This window comes from Tursiops truncatus, chromosome 12 (genome assembly GCF_011762595.2).
Source record: "Tursiops truncatus isolate mTurTru1 chromosome 12, mTurTru1.mat.Y, whole genome shotgun sequence".
In the NCBI taxonomy this organism is placed as follows: Eukaryota; Metazoa; Chordata; class Mammalia; order Artiodactyla; family Delphinidae; genus Tursiops; species Tursiops truncatus.
Window position 1 is genome coordinate 62,956,694 of NC_047045.1, and position 13,633 is coordinate 62,970,326.

Here is a 13,633-nt window from a genome sequence, read left to right on the forward strand (position 1 = left end):
TGTGTTTCATTCTAGACTTAAGTAGGAGGAAACTTCTGTTTTTCTTCTCAGACATATGCTCTCAAATCTATAGAAGTCAGAAGTCCTAGCGGAATCACACAACAGACATTTCTGGTATGTGATTCACCCATAGGGACTATGTGGGCATCAGTACAGGGCCTCCAGGTGTTACTTAACAAATTAGAGCCACTTCTTACTAACTCAAACTAATTGGACAAAGAAAAGTCTGAATTAGTAAAATCTTTAATCATATACTTAAGAAAACCTTTTAATTGTAATAATTTCAAACTTACAGAAAATTTATAAGAATAATACTTGAAGTGCCCATATATGTTTTACCCAGATTACTAAATTTTTAACATTTTAAACCACACTTGTTTTTATCTTTCTCTCTACTGTGCCTGTTTGTATTATTTATTTTTTCTGCACCATTTGAAGAGTTATCCTTTTATAATTCCCTTTACCTCGTATTACTTCCTAAGTATTTCCTAAGAATAAGGGCATTCTCTTATGTAGCTACAGTACAGTCATCAAATTTGGGACACAAATGGATACAATAGTTTTTATCTAACTACCATTCATAGTTTTCAATTATCCCAATAAGGTGTGCATGACAGGCAGCAACTACATTCCTCAATCCTCTTGGCTGCACAGAACCTTAGAGATCAACCTGTTCAATATCTATAAACCTTTTCAAAGTTTTTTCCTTCGTGAGCTCCAGAAACATTACGATTTCATAAGCAATCAATCAGAAGTTAATATCAACATTAGAGAATGAGTGTAACCACACTGCATTCACATAATCTCAGCCTAAAAACAAAGAAAAGTACAATTTCAGGCTGGCCTTTGATGCAGAATTATAAATGTGCAATTCCTGTTTGGCTTTTGAAATATTTAGATTAGTTTATCTAATCCTGTTATAGTTTTAAAGACCTCCTGGCTAGAAACGATTGATTCAGTTGAAACCTTTCCCTTTTACATAGGAAGAAACAAGAATCTAGGGAAAGTATATTACTGAAAAGTAAAGGGCAAATTGAGATTGAACCTCAGTATTCTTTGTCCTATAGCCTACTTGCCTTTAAAAGAGGAGTCTTCAAGTAATCAATCAAAAAACTCACGGGAAGGGCTTCCCTGGTGGCACAGTGGTTGGGGGGTCTGCCTGCCAATGCAGGGGACACGGGTTCAATACCTGGTCTGGGAAGATCCCGCATGCTGCGGAGCAACTGAGCCCCATGCGCCACAGCTGCTGAGCCTGCGCTCTGGAGCCCGCGTGCCACAGCTGCTGATCCTGAGTGACGCAACTGCTGAGGCCCGTGCGCCTGGAGCCTGTGCCCTGCAACGGGAGGGGCCGCTGCGGTGAGCGGCCCGTGCACCGCGGCGAGGAGTGGCCCCCGCTCGCCGCAACTGGAGAGAGCCCGCACGCAGCAGCGAAGACCCAACACAGACAAAATTTAAATAAATAAATAAATAAATAAATAAATAAAAACAACAACAAAGTACATTTCTAGTACTGGAATTTCAGGCAGTCCTTAACAGGAAAAAACAGGTCACTGGTGGATCGGGGGTAGGCGTGGGTTTGATTGAAAACGGGCACAAGGGAACTTTCAGGTTAGTTAGGCTCTGAAAATATACTACTAGGTTAGGCTCTCGTTAACTAGTTTTCCCTGAGACCAGGCCTTGTTAAGAAGAACCGAATGCGCTGGCTTATTTCAAAATGGTTCCTTTTCTCTTCCCCCTGCAGGAAGCACAAAGTGGTTTTTTCCCGATATTTACTGTGAGAAACTGGCTGGCCTCCTAGGCGTAAATCTCACAATACTGTAGAGCATGACTCTTTTCACCCCCATTACCATAATCTTTGTTTAAATTCTTATCTTTTGCTTGAACTATTGCTAAAGTCTTAACTGGCCTCCCCATTTCCAATCTGTTTTCCAGTTTGTGTTGCCAGAAGATCTTTTAAAATGAAAACTTGGTCATCTAATTTCTCACATTAGAAAACTTTGATGGTTCCCCATTGTTTACGTTACAGTAGAAGTCAAATTCCCTTGGTATTGCACACAAGACTCTTCATGAACCAATACAATATTCTAGTCTCTCCGTCCAATACTCTTCACCATACCCCTTTCATCTGGGCAGGCTGATACCTGGCAGCCACAATCTCCTATGGGTCATGCTGTTTTAGGTCTCCTGTTATTCCTGCTCCTATAATGACCTCCACCTCCTTGTCTATTTAAAGAAAACCTTATCATCATTTACACAAACATTACTTGTTTTCTGAAGGTTTTTCTCCCATCCCCCATCTTCCAGCACTGACAATTCCTTTTAAAAATAGCCCCTATATATTTCTCATAGCATCTACAGTTTTTTGATTACACTTAACTGATGACACAAACTATATCTTATTGCATTTGAATCCCCAGTGCCTAGCACCGTCCTTTGTGTATAAAGTGGCCATATGACTAGGTTTGTACCTGTTGACCTGGCTTAATTATTAACTGCACTCTCTTTTATTCTCAGAAGGGTCTTGTTTAGCAGATAAGCAATATATGGCCACCCTCTACATGGTATATGCCTGGTAAATATTTGAATGGATGAAGGAGCCTTCGTTTTCATCTCTGGCATCTGAGCACTTACTACTATACAATAAATATAGGAAGAATTTTTTAAAAATTTTAAGTTAGTTTCTTACGATGTTTTTTTGCCTTAGCTTGACTACCGCTGATTTAACTTTGCTTTAATTTACCTCGGGCAACACGGCGCTCAATTGCCTTCTGGACTCGCAGCACGGTTTCAGACTTTGCTGTAACTTGTCTCATTTTGTAATCATCAGCCACATTTCCTGATGCCAGTCTTTCAAAAGGTCAATAAATTAATAAAAACCAGATAGCCCGCAGTGGAGGCTGATATGTAAAAACAGAAGGTGTCAGAATCACCACCTAACTCTCAGAAATACTGCCCTCACGTCTACTTCGTCACAGCGGGCGCCAAGCATCTGTTTTGCCCAAGACAAAAATGGCCTCCGTCAGAGTCAATTCCCTTTCCTTTGCGGACCAATCGAAACCTAGCATTCAGGGCACCCAGTGTCCTCACTTCCGTCTCAGCTTCTAGGATCTCTAATTCTCTTAGCGAGTCCGGACCGGTCGCCTCCAACTCGGAAGGGCTTCGGCGGTTGGGGCGGCCAGGCACGCAGGCGGCGGGCGGGATGAGCGCGGCGCGTGGCGGAGCTGTGCGGACGCTGCGGGTGACCGGCCGCCACGGCTATGCAGCCGAGTTTTCCCCGTACTTGCCGGGCCGCCTGGCCTGCGCCACCGCGCAGCACTACGGCATCGCGGGTGAGGCCGGGCCGCGCTGAGCCGCCGGGGCGGGGGCGGGTTCCAGCTGAGCGCCAGCGCCCTCTGGTGGTCCAAAAGCACTTCCGACAGTAGACGGCGCCAGAAAAGAACACCAGGGGAAGCAGAGGAGGAACGCCTGGCTCCCTGACCGCCTTTGTCCAGGGTGGGGAGTTGGTTTAGAGTCGAGTCCATCATCTTTTCCAGTTACAGTGCGGAAGTAGCGTGTGGAAGATGCCTAGTGCCCCTAGTTCTTATGCCTTAGAGCGCACCGACACCATCGCCCCTAGTGACACACACCCTTCCAGGTACACGTGGCCCTGCGGAGAGCGGGCTGAACCTGTAGGGCCCCTTCTACCGGTCCGACGGGACCAACAGCTCTTGGAAGACGGTCTGCAGGGTCACCCCAGTACCCACTAATTGGACCACATTCCCCACAGGCTGCATTCCGGCTGTGCGTCTTAAGGATGCTCCCGAGCAGACGCCAGGAGTTTCCCCGCAAGTGCCAACACGACATTGTTCACGTTCTTTTCTCGCTTTTTCTTGTCTCCGGAGGAATACAAACATTTGCAGGCAGTTAAGAGGTTCAGGTTAATGATCTCTGGTCCTGGACTAGGTTGAAAGGCGGGGTTCTATTCTTGATTTACGGGCTTTCTTTTAATTCATCTCGTAGCTGTTGTATACGCACTGAAGGTCTATGAAAAAATTCATTGCATAATGTCAGCTCTCGACAGGATTTTTTGTTGGGTCCTACAGTGATTTAGTGATTTCTGAAACTGAGAGGGAGAGAAATATTTGCCTTAATATTTTCACCATTAGCTTTTAGTGGTTGCAAATTCAGGTTTACAATACTTGCCTACCATTTAGGTTGAAGACTCGTGAGTTTGTAATGATATTTTAAATTAGATCCTTAAAAAAACGCCTTAACGTTTTTTTAAGTCAGTCATATTTAATAGTTTTCTTTCCTTCAACCCAATAACAAATATAACCTTTAAAATATGCTGATCCTTTAGTAAAATAATTCCTCTTTGGTAGATAATGATATGTTGTGTTCAGCATTTTACCACCAAGTACGTGGTGAGTTCCAGTAGGCATTTTGTTTTAAAATTCCATGCTGAATTTATTTTATTTTATTTTTTAAAGTATGGAACCAGTACTCTTTATTTATTTTATTTATTTTTTAAAAAATAAATTTATTTATTTATTTATTTTTGGCTGCGTTGGGTCTTCGTTGCTGTGCGCGGGCTTTCTTTATTGCACCAAGAGGGGGCTACTCTTTGTTGCAGTGCACAGGCTTCTCATTGCAGTGGCTTCTCTTGTGGAGCGTGGGCTCTAGGTGCACGGGCTGGGTAGTTGTGGCTTGCCGGCTCTAGAGCACAGGCTCAGTAGTTGTGGTGCACGAGCTTAGTTGTTCCGTGGCATGTGGGATCTTCCTGGACCAGGGATTGAACCAATGTCCCCTGCATTGGCAGGGAGATTCTTAACCAGTGTGCCACCAGGGAAGTCCCAGAAGGTATTGTAGATTTATTGTGAAGGCAGTGTGATGTAGAAGATACACAATCCCTGGGGTCTTTTAGCCTGAGGTTTCTCACCTGTAAATAGGGATGATAACACCTGTTTGGAAGGTTTGTGTGCCTGTCATCCTGCCTGGCCATAGAGTATGCACTTAAATATCTCTCCCCTGTTAGAGCTGTGTCTGGATTCCAAGCATAGGTGAGATGGTAAGCTTAATATTTAATTAAGCACAATGTAGAGAGAGAGACAGAAATGGAGAGCACGGTCCTGATCATTTTGTATACATGGCCTCAAGTAACTTGAAATTTGTGACTGTAAAATTAGGTACTCAGTACTTGATACCTCTTTGCCTTGACATGGTCCCCCAGCGGGTTCAACAGCATGACCTCAGCATTTTTCTCCTTAGGCTGTGGAACCCTGCTAATACTGGATCAAAATGAATCTGGGCTTAGGCTTTTTAGAAGGTAAGATGACTCTAACTATTAAACTTATATGTGTTCTCTGTTGCTTTTAAGACCTTAACTATTAAACTTATATGTGTTCTCTGTTGCTTTTAAGACCTTAACTATTAAACTTATATGTGTTCTCTGTTGCTTTTAAGACCTTAATAGAATTAGTTTTGAATCTTTGTGATCAATAAGATGTTTTAATTTGCCGTATAAAAGAACCTTCAGGATTTGCATAGTATAGAGCTTATTTTTGCCATGAACTTGTGATTATGTCACTTTTCTTCTAAAGCTCTTGTCTCTTAGTATTCACTTATACATTGTAAAACTTAAACATAGAAAAATGTGAGCTAGTTGGTATACTGTTTGACATTCCTATCTTTGCTTTCTTCTTAATGTACTTTAGCTTTACTCATTCAGGAGCTAATTATCCATTTTGTGGATTATCGCTTCTTTCCCTTTCTTCTTTCCATGCCTGTCTTGTCTGTGTGACTGTTAGACTCATTAACGTCTCCATCAGAGTTAGTCAAGGGTAGAGAAAGGAAAGGAAATTTCATCAGAAGATAACTACCTGCTGATAGCTCAGGTGAAAGATTTATGGGAAACACTGAAATTATTGATCTAAATTAGTACTTTCAAGTGCTTGTTCTTCCCTCCTATGAAACACAGAAAGCAGTGAGCACCCAGGTATGGCAGCATGTCCTCATGTAAATGGTGCCGTATTTCTAGTTGGGAGCCCTGATTTTAACCTAGCTGTGCAGTTTTCTGGCTGTGTGACTGGGCTGTTCTTTTAAGCTCTCTGAAGTTGTTTCTGAATCTGGCAAGTGGCTGCTCTACGAATCTCCCATATTTGTGAAGCCCATGTGAGATAATGTGAGTTAAAATAGGTGATAAACTGTAAAAAAAAAAAAAAAAGCAATGATTGTTATTTTATGTTCAGCTGCCTATGTAACTAGATTTTTTTGTTTTAATTTTCCTGGTGTAGCTTTGACTGGAACGATGGTTTGTTTGACGTGACCTGGAGTGAGAATAATGAGCATATCCTGGTCACCTGTAGTGGTGATGGCTCGTTACAGCTCTGGGACACTGCCAGAGCCACAGGGCCACTGCAGGTCTACAAGGAACACACTCAGGAGGTAGGAAGGGAATCTTTCTGGGCTGATTGTTTTTCTTTGGTTGAAATCCATTTGGGGGTGGAAACATGGGGAGATGTCTTCAGGGGACAAGAAGTTTAAGCTTTAGTGTTTCTTGTACATGTGTACATGTTAGATGTCACTTGTTATTTGATTATTCAAACATAAAGTACCTTTTAGCCTAAGGAGCTGGAAAAGAAGAAAAGGTCAGGCTTCTCATTAGTCAGTAAAAACGCCTCCGGCAGGAAGTATACCGTGGCGCCGGTTCCTCCAGAGGCGCATCGCTTTCTTTACGCTGTAAGGAAGGATATGCCTCCATACGCTGCCTTAAGATAGAGGTAGGTGGACTTTTCACAGAGACATCGTAAGATTGCCTTTAGGACTTCACTATGATTCCTAAGGATTTTCAGAATATATGGAAGCAAGAGCTTGAAATACTGACTATAAGGCAGAGCTTACCGAAGAAGTTTAAAAACTAAATCTCTTACATGTGCTAGATATCGTGTGTGTGTATGGGTAGCATAGAGAATAGTTTGGCCTTCAGTCATATTAAAATACATATATACTTTTCATGAACATGATGGTAAAGACATTCTCTTTTGGTGTTTTACCTTAAATGTTTTAAGAATTTTCTCAAGGTAGCAATAGATGCTTCAAATGAAAACTTGCAAATTTACTTTCAAATTTGTGCCTGGCTCATGGAAAGACCTCAGTAAATGCTTATTAGGTGCAAGAATGTTAGTCTTTTGTAATAATAGACACATAATAGGTTATGTGAGGATTCTAGACATCATTTTTATAGTTCTAGCTATTAAAAATGAATATCTCTAAGATCTGACTGAAAATAATAGAAAATTTTAGTTCCTCCATTTCATTGTAAAGGAGGCTCTTTGAATAAATGTAGTTATAAATGATCGTGTTTTCATAGAACCACTGAATACCAAGACAACTTTGGTAAAGGAGGAACTTTAGTTTCAGCATGTTCAGTGCAAAAATCCCCACAAAGCAGCATGTCCAAAATTCAGACATTTTGGTACCTTCATGATTTTTGCCATTTTCTTATACCACTTAGATTATGATTAACTTAATGTTTTTCTTTCTTTTTTTTTTTTCTCTTTTCTTTTTTTCTTTCTTTTTTAAAAATATTTTTCCTCTCAAAAGTTTTCTTTCTTTTTCTTAAATCTTTGGGCCTTGTATTGCTTATCTATATAAATTCTAGGGCTGTAGCTAACAAATCGTGAAATAATATATCCAGTTTTATTAAATGGTAGATACTGATTTAATGTTTTCCTTTAAATGAACTTTACGTAGTTATTTCACTTATTCTAAAACAGCACATATTCATGAAACCATGGAATTGATAGCTTAGTATGTACATTTATTTCATGTATGGTAAAATAAATTTATAACGAATAAAATAAAATGTATGTACCAGTTAAAATCATCTCTCGTACAACCAATGGTGTTTGTACTGCTACTACTCTGGAAAATACTGTTCGAGAATGTTCCGTGTGATGGTCACGCAGTCTTTACTTCAGCTCAGTGAAAGTGAATTTCACTATCTCATGTGATAATTTATTTGACTTTTTGATTGCTCTATTGGTTAGATAATTGCTCTCTTAGGCCTAAATCTACCTTCAATATCAACGAACCGTTGCTTCAAATTCCCTTCTCTGACATGGCGAGACCAAGTGCAGTCCCTCTTTTCCAGGAGACTCCTTGAAAATCGCTGTCATGCCCCCGTAAGTCTTCCCTCTTCCAGACTGTACATTTGTAGTTCTTTCGACCTGTCCTCAGGTTACACGGTCTCTATATCTTTCACCCTCCTGGTAAACTCCTTTGGGTGATCTCTTGTTTTACAGTGTTGCTTTTAATGTTGTAAAACCTGATTTATTCCAGAAATGTGTTTATTAGTGCTGAGCTTTATATGACTTCGCCACCATGATCTTGAGCCTCTGTTTCTGATGATATTACCTAACATGGCTGTGCATTTTCCTTAGCCACGTTGTAGTGCTGGGTTACTTTCAGTCCACTTGTAAAGATCTTTGTACTATTGTTAAACCAGTGGTTTACATCATTCTATAATTATGTAGCTGGTTTTTTGAACTGAAGACTTATTTATTGTTTGTTTTTTCAGACTGTTGTTCTAGGTTGTCCTTCCTCATTTTCTTGTCAAATGCAAATTTTTTTTTTTTTTTTTTTTTTGCGGTATGTGGGCCTCTCACTGTTGTGGCCTCTCCCGTCGCGGAGCACAGGCTCTGGACACGCAGGCTCAACGGCCATGGCTCACGGACCCAGCCGCTCTGCGGCATGTGGGATCTTCCCGGACCGGGACACGAACCCGTGTCCCCTGCATCGGCAGGCGGACTCTCAACCACTGCGCCACCAGGGAAGCCCTCAAATGCAATTTTAGATAAGCATTTTGTATCAGTTAGATGCCTTGGCTGTTACCATAAGAGAAAACCAAACTAAAAGTGCTTTCAACGATCCGAGTTTTTTTATTTCACATAACCAAGGATATGGAGCTGGGAATGGGTCCAGGTTTGTTTAATTTAGGCTTGGCAATGTCATCAGATACCCGGGTTTCTCCTGCCTTTCCGCTCTGCTCTCCTCGGTGGGTTTCTTTCTTCTAACGCTCCACAGAATTCCAGTTATCATCTCATCACATGCCCAGTCGTAACTCTGTCACTTGTGAGGGAAACAAGTCACCACTCATACTTTCATCTAAGTAAGATTCACCCCTGGGATGAGGAAAGGACAGAGCTTTTCCTGAAGGGCAAAACTGGGGTTCTGTGAGCAAGGAGAAAGGGAGATTGGTGGTTGGGGAGTCCCCATCACTATGTGCCACAATATTACTTCTTGTCTTTCTCACGATTGTTAGTAAAAGTTGAACCACACCAAGGCGGATGACGAGCAGAGAACTGTAGGACCCTCAGAAAGGTTGTCCTCCATGAGATTGTTAAAGAATTTCAGGTGATCAATCTAAAGCTCAGTAGTATTATACCAAATATTTGGCATTTTTCATTAAAGAGAAATACAGCATTTATTTAAAGTTTGTCTCTTATACCAAATATGCAGAAACACTTAAAAGGATTGATTTAAGGTCAAATAGAGTTTTGAGGAGCTAATAAATATTTGTTGAATATTCAACAAATAGTGTTGAATGAAGTCCAACAGTCAGTTTTCAGATAGTCAGACAAGTACTTACTGAAGCAAAAAGGAAAATTCCAAGACCTAGATATATTTTAGGCCTTAAGGAATAAAGGTCCTGGTGAAATGAAAGAAAGAAAAACATGGAAGGTTTCCCTTTGCATGGCTTCTAAACTTAGCATCAAAGCAGGAATCGGATTCTTCTCTGTATTATTTAACTGCAGAGGCCATTATGTCTTTTGAGCCCCATAAAATGCCTTCAGCTTAGGCTGCTGCTGAATATATAATAAGAATGGAAGAATAAGAAAATTTTAAAAAGTTCAGCAAGAAGGAGAAAAAAGAGAGTAATTGAGAATTTTGTTTCTGACTTCATGGCTTATAGCACTGTGCTGTTGAGAGTGAGTTAAAAGTGACTTTAAAGATGACAGACTCAGTTTAATATTCATTTCAGCATCTAATTCTCAGTGTTGTTATTACAGTTTTTTAAAATAGTTAAAATTTGTCTTCATTGTCAAATAGTGAGGCTTATCAGTTTGCTGAAAAATTTTAAAAGATATTTGATCCATTTAAAGTTTTTGATCATGAATTTATAAATAAAGGTAAAGAATCAAGGCATTTATCCTGCTTTTCCTGTATGAATTTCACTGTGGGGTAATCAAATCGTTGGTGCAGAAATTTTCTTGTAATAGAATTCTACCTAGTAAATGTAGAAGGGATAATAGAATTAGAAAATCACCATTTAGTAGCCCCTAATGAAATAATGACCCTAGGCAAGGGTTATCTGTGGATGCTAAAACCATTAATTTAAAAGTGACCCATCTTATGAACAATCTTAGGATCACCAGAAGTGGATCAACCAGAAATTACACACCTCCTAATACAATAGAAAGCTAAAAAAAAGATTGAACTGAATCAATCAAACCTCTAGATCTAACTTCCAATTTAAAGAAAATAGGAAGGGTAGAGGAAAAAGTTGAACACCACCATGAGGAAACAATTAGCCAAATCCAGAATGTATTTAGAACATTCCATAGGACCAATAACTTTGTTTCTTCAACAAGTAAATGTCATTGGTGGGGTAGGGGGACCTGAACCAAGGTGGGAAAGGGAACTTTCCTAGATTAGAAATAACTTAAGAGACATAACAGCTAAGTATAAAATATGGATTTTGTTTGGATCCTATTCAGATAAACCAACTATAAAAGGACGTTTCTGAGACAATCAGGGAACTATGAATATGGACTGAGTATTAGACGATGTTAGGAACTGTTGTTAATCTAAGATGTGAAAATGGCCTTGTGCTCATGTAAAAGGTGAAGACATTCTTTCTCCTGAAGTATTTGTGAGTGAAATGGTCTGATGTTAAAATACTCCAGTAAGTAATGGAACAGATGAAACAGGATGGGTAAAATATTGATAATTATGGAAGGTATGTGATGGATACCTGGGGATTTATTATGCTATTCTCTCTACTCTTATGTGCATTTTAAAATATCTATAATGAAAAAAAATTTAAGTTTCACATTAAAAGAAATATGTAGCCCTTTCTTTTTTTTTCTTTTTTTTTTTTTGTGGTACACGGGCCTCTCACTGTTGCGGCCTCTCCCGTTGCAGAGCACAGGCTCCAGACGCACAGGCCCAACGGCCATGGCCCACGGGCCCAGCCGCTCCGCGGCATGTGGGATCCTCCCGGACCGGGGCACGAACCCGCATCCTCTGCATCGGCAGGCGGACTCCCAACCACTGCTCCACCAGGGAAGCCCTGTAGCCCTTTCTAATCGCTCAGTAATTAAAAGTCAGTGTCCCTTTCCTTTGTATTGATACAGATAAGTATGAACATTCTGGACACAGTTTTTATTTGATGATTTTTAATTAAATAGACCAACTTAAAAAGGGCAACACTGTACAGTAGATTAAAAATGAGCTCTTTGGGAATTGGATTCAGTAATAAAATTTGTCCTCCTCAAACTGTGGTTCTGATGAAGTTCAGATTTCATAAAGCAGCACAAAATATTCTTCAGTGTTTTTCGTTTTTCTTTGTGTAGTTTCCCAATTAATTTTCTTCAATTTTCTTTCTACCAAGAGTAATTTCATTAAGATAGGCCTTTAGAGGACCCTGCTTTTAAAGCATAGCTGCATATCTCTCTTCTTTTTATATTTCCCGTGTCCACTATTTGAGTGGGAGTGGAGGGGGGAATTGGGAATAGGGAAAAGATGTAAGAGTAGACTAATGTGAGATGTGCTTTCTAGTCTCCCGCCCTTGTTATTATTTTCTAGTGCTCTTACTTTACATTATTTTTCTTAGTAGTTTTTAAAAAATCACAACCTGAAATTGTGTATTTATACTTACAGCCTATCTTCCCTTGCTAAAGTATAAGACCCATGAAGGCTGGGGCTTTTATCTGTCTTGTCTAACACTATACTCTCCCTCCCACATGCCTTGTTCATAGTAAGTGCTTAATAAATATGTATTGAATAGTTGTGTGACTTGAGGTTGGGATAATCTAGTCATCCTTTTTCAGCTGCCTCCCAAACATCTCTCTGGTTGTAAACTTTTTTTCAGGGCTTGAGGTTAATGCCCAAACCCTGTTCTTCCTAGACTTTTCCACTTGACTGTCAGGCTGTCACTGCAAACTCACTGTGTCTAAAATTACACATTATCTCCCTTCCTCCAGTCGTCCAGCTTTGTTAATGCCACCGTCACTGACAGTTCTGAGGCACAAAACCTTGGTGTTATCTTGCAGTCGTTCACTAGTCCTATAATCCCTAGGGTGCTTTATGTCCCCGTTTATGTCTTTGGGGGAGTTTCTGGTCACTATTTTCACCTCTGCTTTCTGCTGTTGACATTTTAGCCAGCCCTCAGGGCCCTGCTAGGATACCTCTCTTCTGGGCATCAAGCTGAATTTTCCATCCCTCCAGCTTTTGTATTTATGGTCTACAGTTTTCATTTTTGTGTTTTAAACACAATATCCTGGCTTATACTGTTAGTTTCTTTCCCATGTCCTAGTATATTAAACACAGTAAAACAAACAAACAAAAAGTATATGTTGATTGAGTCACCTTTATTTCCTTCTTTTTTATCCCATTTTTAACCTCACCATGTATGTCCTATGCTTGATTTTGTCCTAGACCCTGGTGCTTGCCACTTTGTTATGAATCACATAGAAGAGCTGGCAGCAGCCCTGGTATCAGCATAGTTTTCTTACGTCGTGTCTCTTGTTCTCACTGGGGCTGGGTTCTCTCTGAGCCCGCGGAGGCTCTTGCAGTTTTAAAAGGTGAGAAGTTGTCAGGTTTCAAGTCCTCTGTCATGTTGGAAATGTGTAGAGGCAGAGGAGTCTGAGCTAATGATGTTATCTTTTAATTGTATTTGTTCAATTATCCTCTAAAATGAAAACAGTAGCTCTTTATAACTACTTAGCAACAGCACAGGTTGTGGAGATAAATTTGGTTGGTTAAATCATTTTAACTCAGTTTCTTGAGTGCCTGTTAGATTGCAATGAGCATGAACAAGATGGTTCTGTTTATGATGGTTCTTCCAGAATATAGCGGGTGTGGCAGTTATTTAACACTGAATTCAGTGACGCATGGTGCATGCTGAACTAGGAGTAGGTGCAAGATGCTGTGGAGTGCACAGAAGGCAGCATCTGACGCCTCGATGCCTGAGGGCTTCATCAGGGAGGCTTACTTCACAGAAGATTTAAAGGGGCTGAGTCTTGACAGATGAGCGGGGGTTCACCAAGTAGATAGATAGGTAGGGGCTTTAACATGGGTATGGATAATTCATGAAAACAAAATGCAATCAGTCTGGGCCCAAATGGAGCTCCAGTGAAGGGTAATACCAACAAGGGCAGGGTTTTATTTCCTTAATATCACAGTGCAAGGTCACTGAAAAGTTCCATTTTAAAGCGCCGTCATGCAACATATTGTAGAGATAGCCTAGCATCATGATTAAGGTGGACTCTGCGATTAGGCTGCCCAGGTTCAGACTTCAGCTCTGCAGCTTACCAGCTGTGGGAATTTGGACAAGTTACTTAACCTCTTTGGGCCTTGGCACGGTATCTAC

At 40.5% G+C, this 13,633-nt stretch overlaps 2 protein-coding genes across 2 annotated transcripts in view; one reads left to right on the forward strand and one right to left on the reverse strand.

Moving 5' to 3' along the window:
- Positions 1 to 3,112, reverse strand: part of MAP3K5 (mitogen-activated protein kinase kinase kinase 5) — a 247,245-nt gene extending 244,133 nt beyond the window's left edge. Inside the window, exon 1 of the mRNA XM_073789644.1 lies at positions 2,741 to 3,112. Coding sequence (XP_073645745.1) covers positions 2,741 to 2,813 — 73 coding nt within the window. The 5' untranslated portion in view covers positions 2,814 to 3,112. The remainder of the gene's footprint in view (positions 1 to 2,740) is intronic.
- PEX7 (peroxisomal biogenesis factor 7) overlaps positions 3,111 to 13,633 on the forward strand; it is an 86,088-nt gene continuing 75,565 nt past the window's right edge. Inside the window, exons 1-3 of the mRNA XM_019951788.3 lie at positions 3,111 to 3,329; positions 5,248 to 5,305; positions 6,273 to 6,423. Coding sequence (XP_019807347.2) covers positions 3,200 to 3,329; positions 5,248 to 5,305; positions 6,273 to 6,423 — 339 coding nt within the window. The 5' untranslated portion in view covers positions 3,111 to 3,199. The remainder of the gene's footprint in view (positions 3,330 to 5,247; positions 5,306 to 6,272; positions 6,424 to 13,633) is intronic.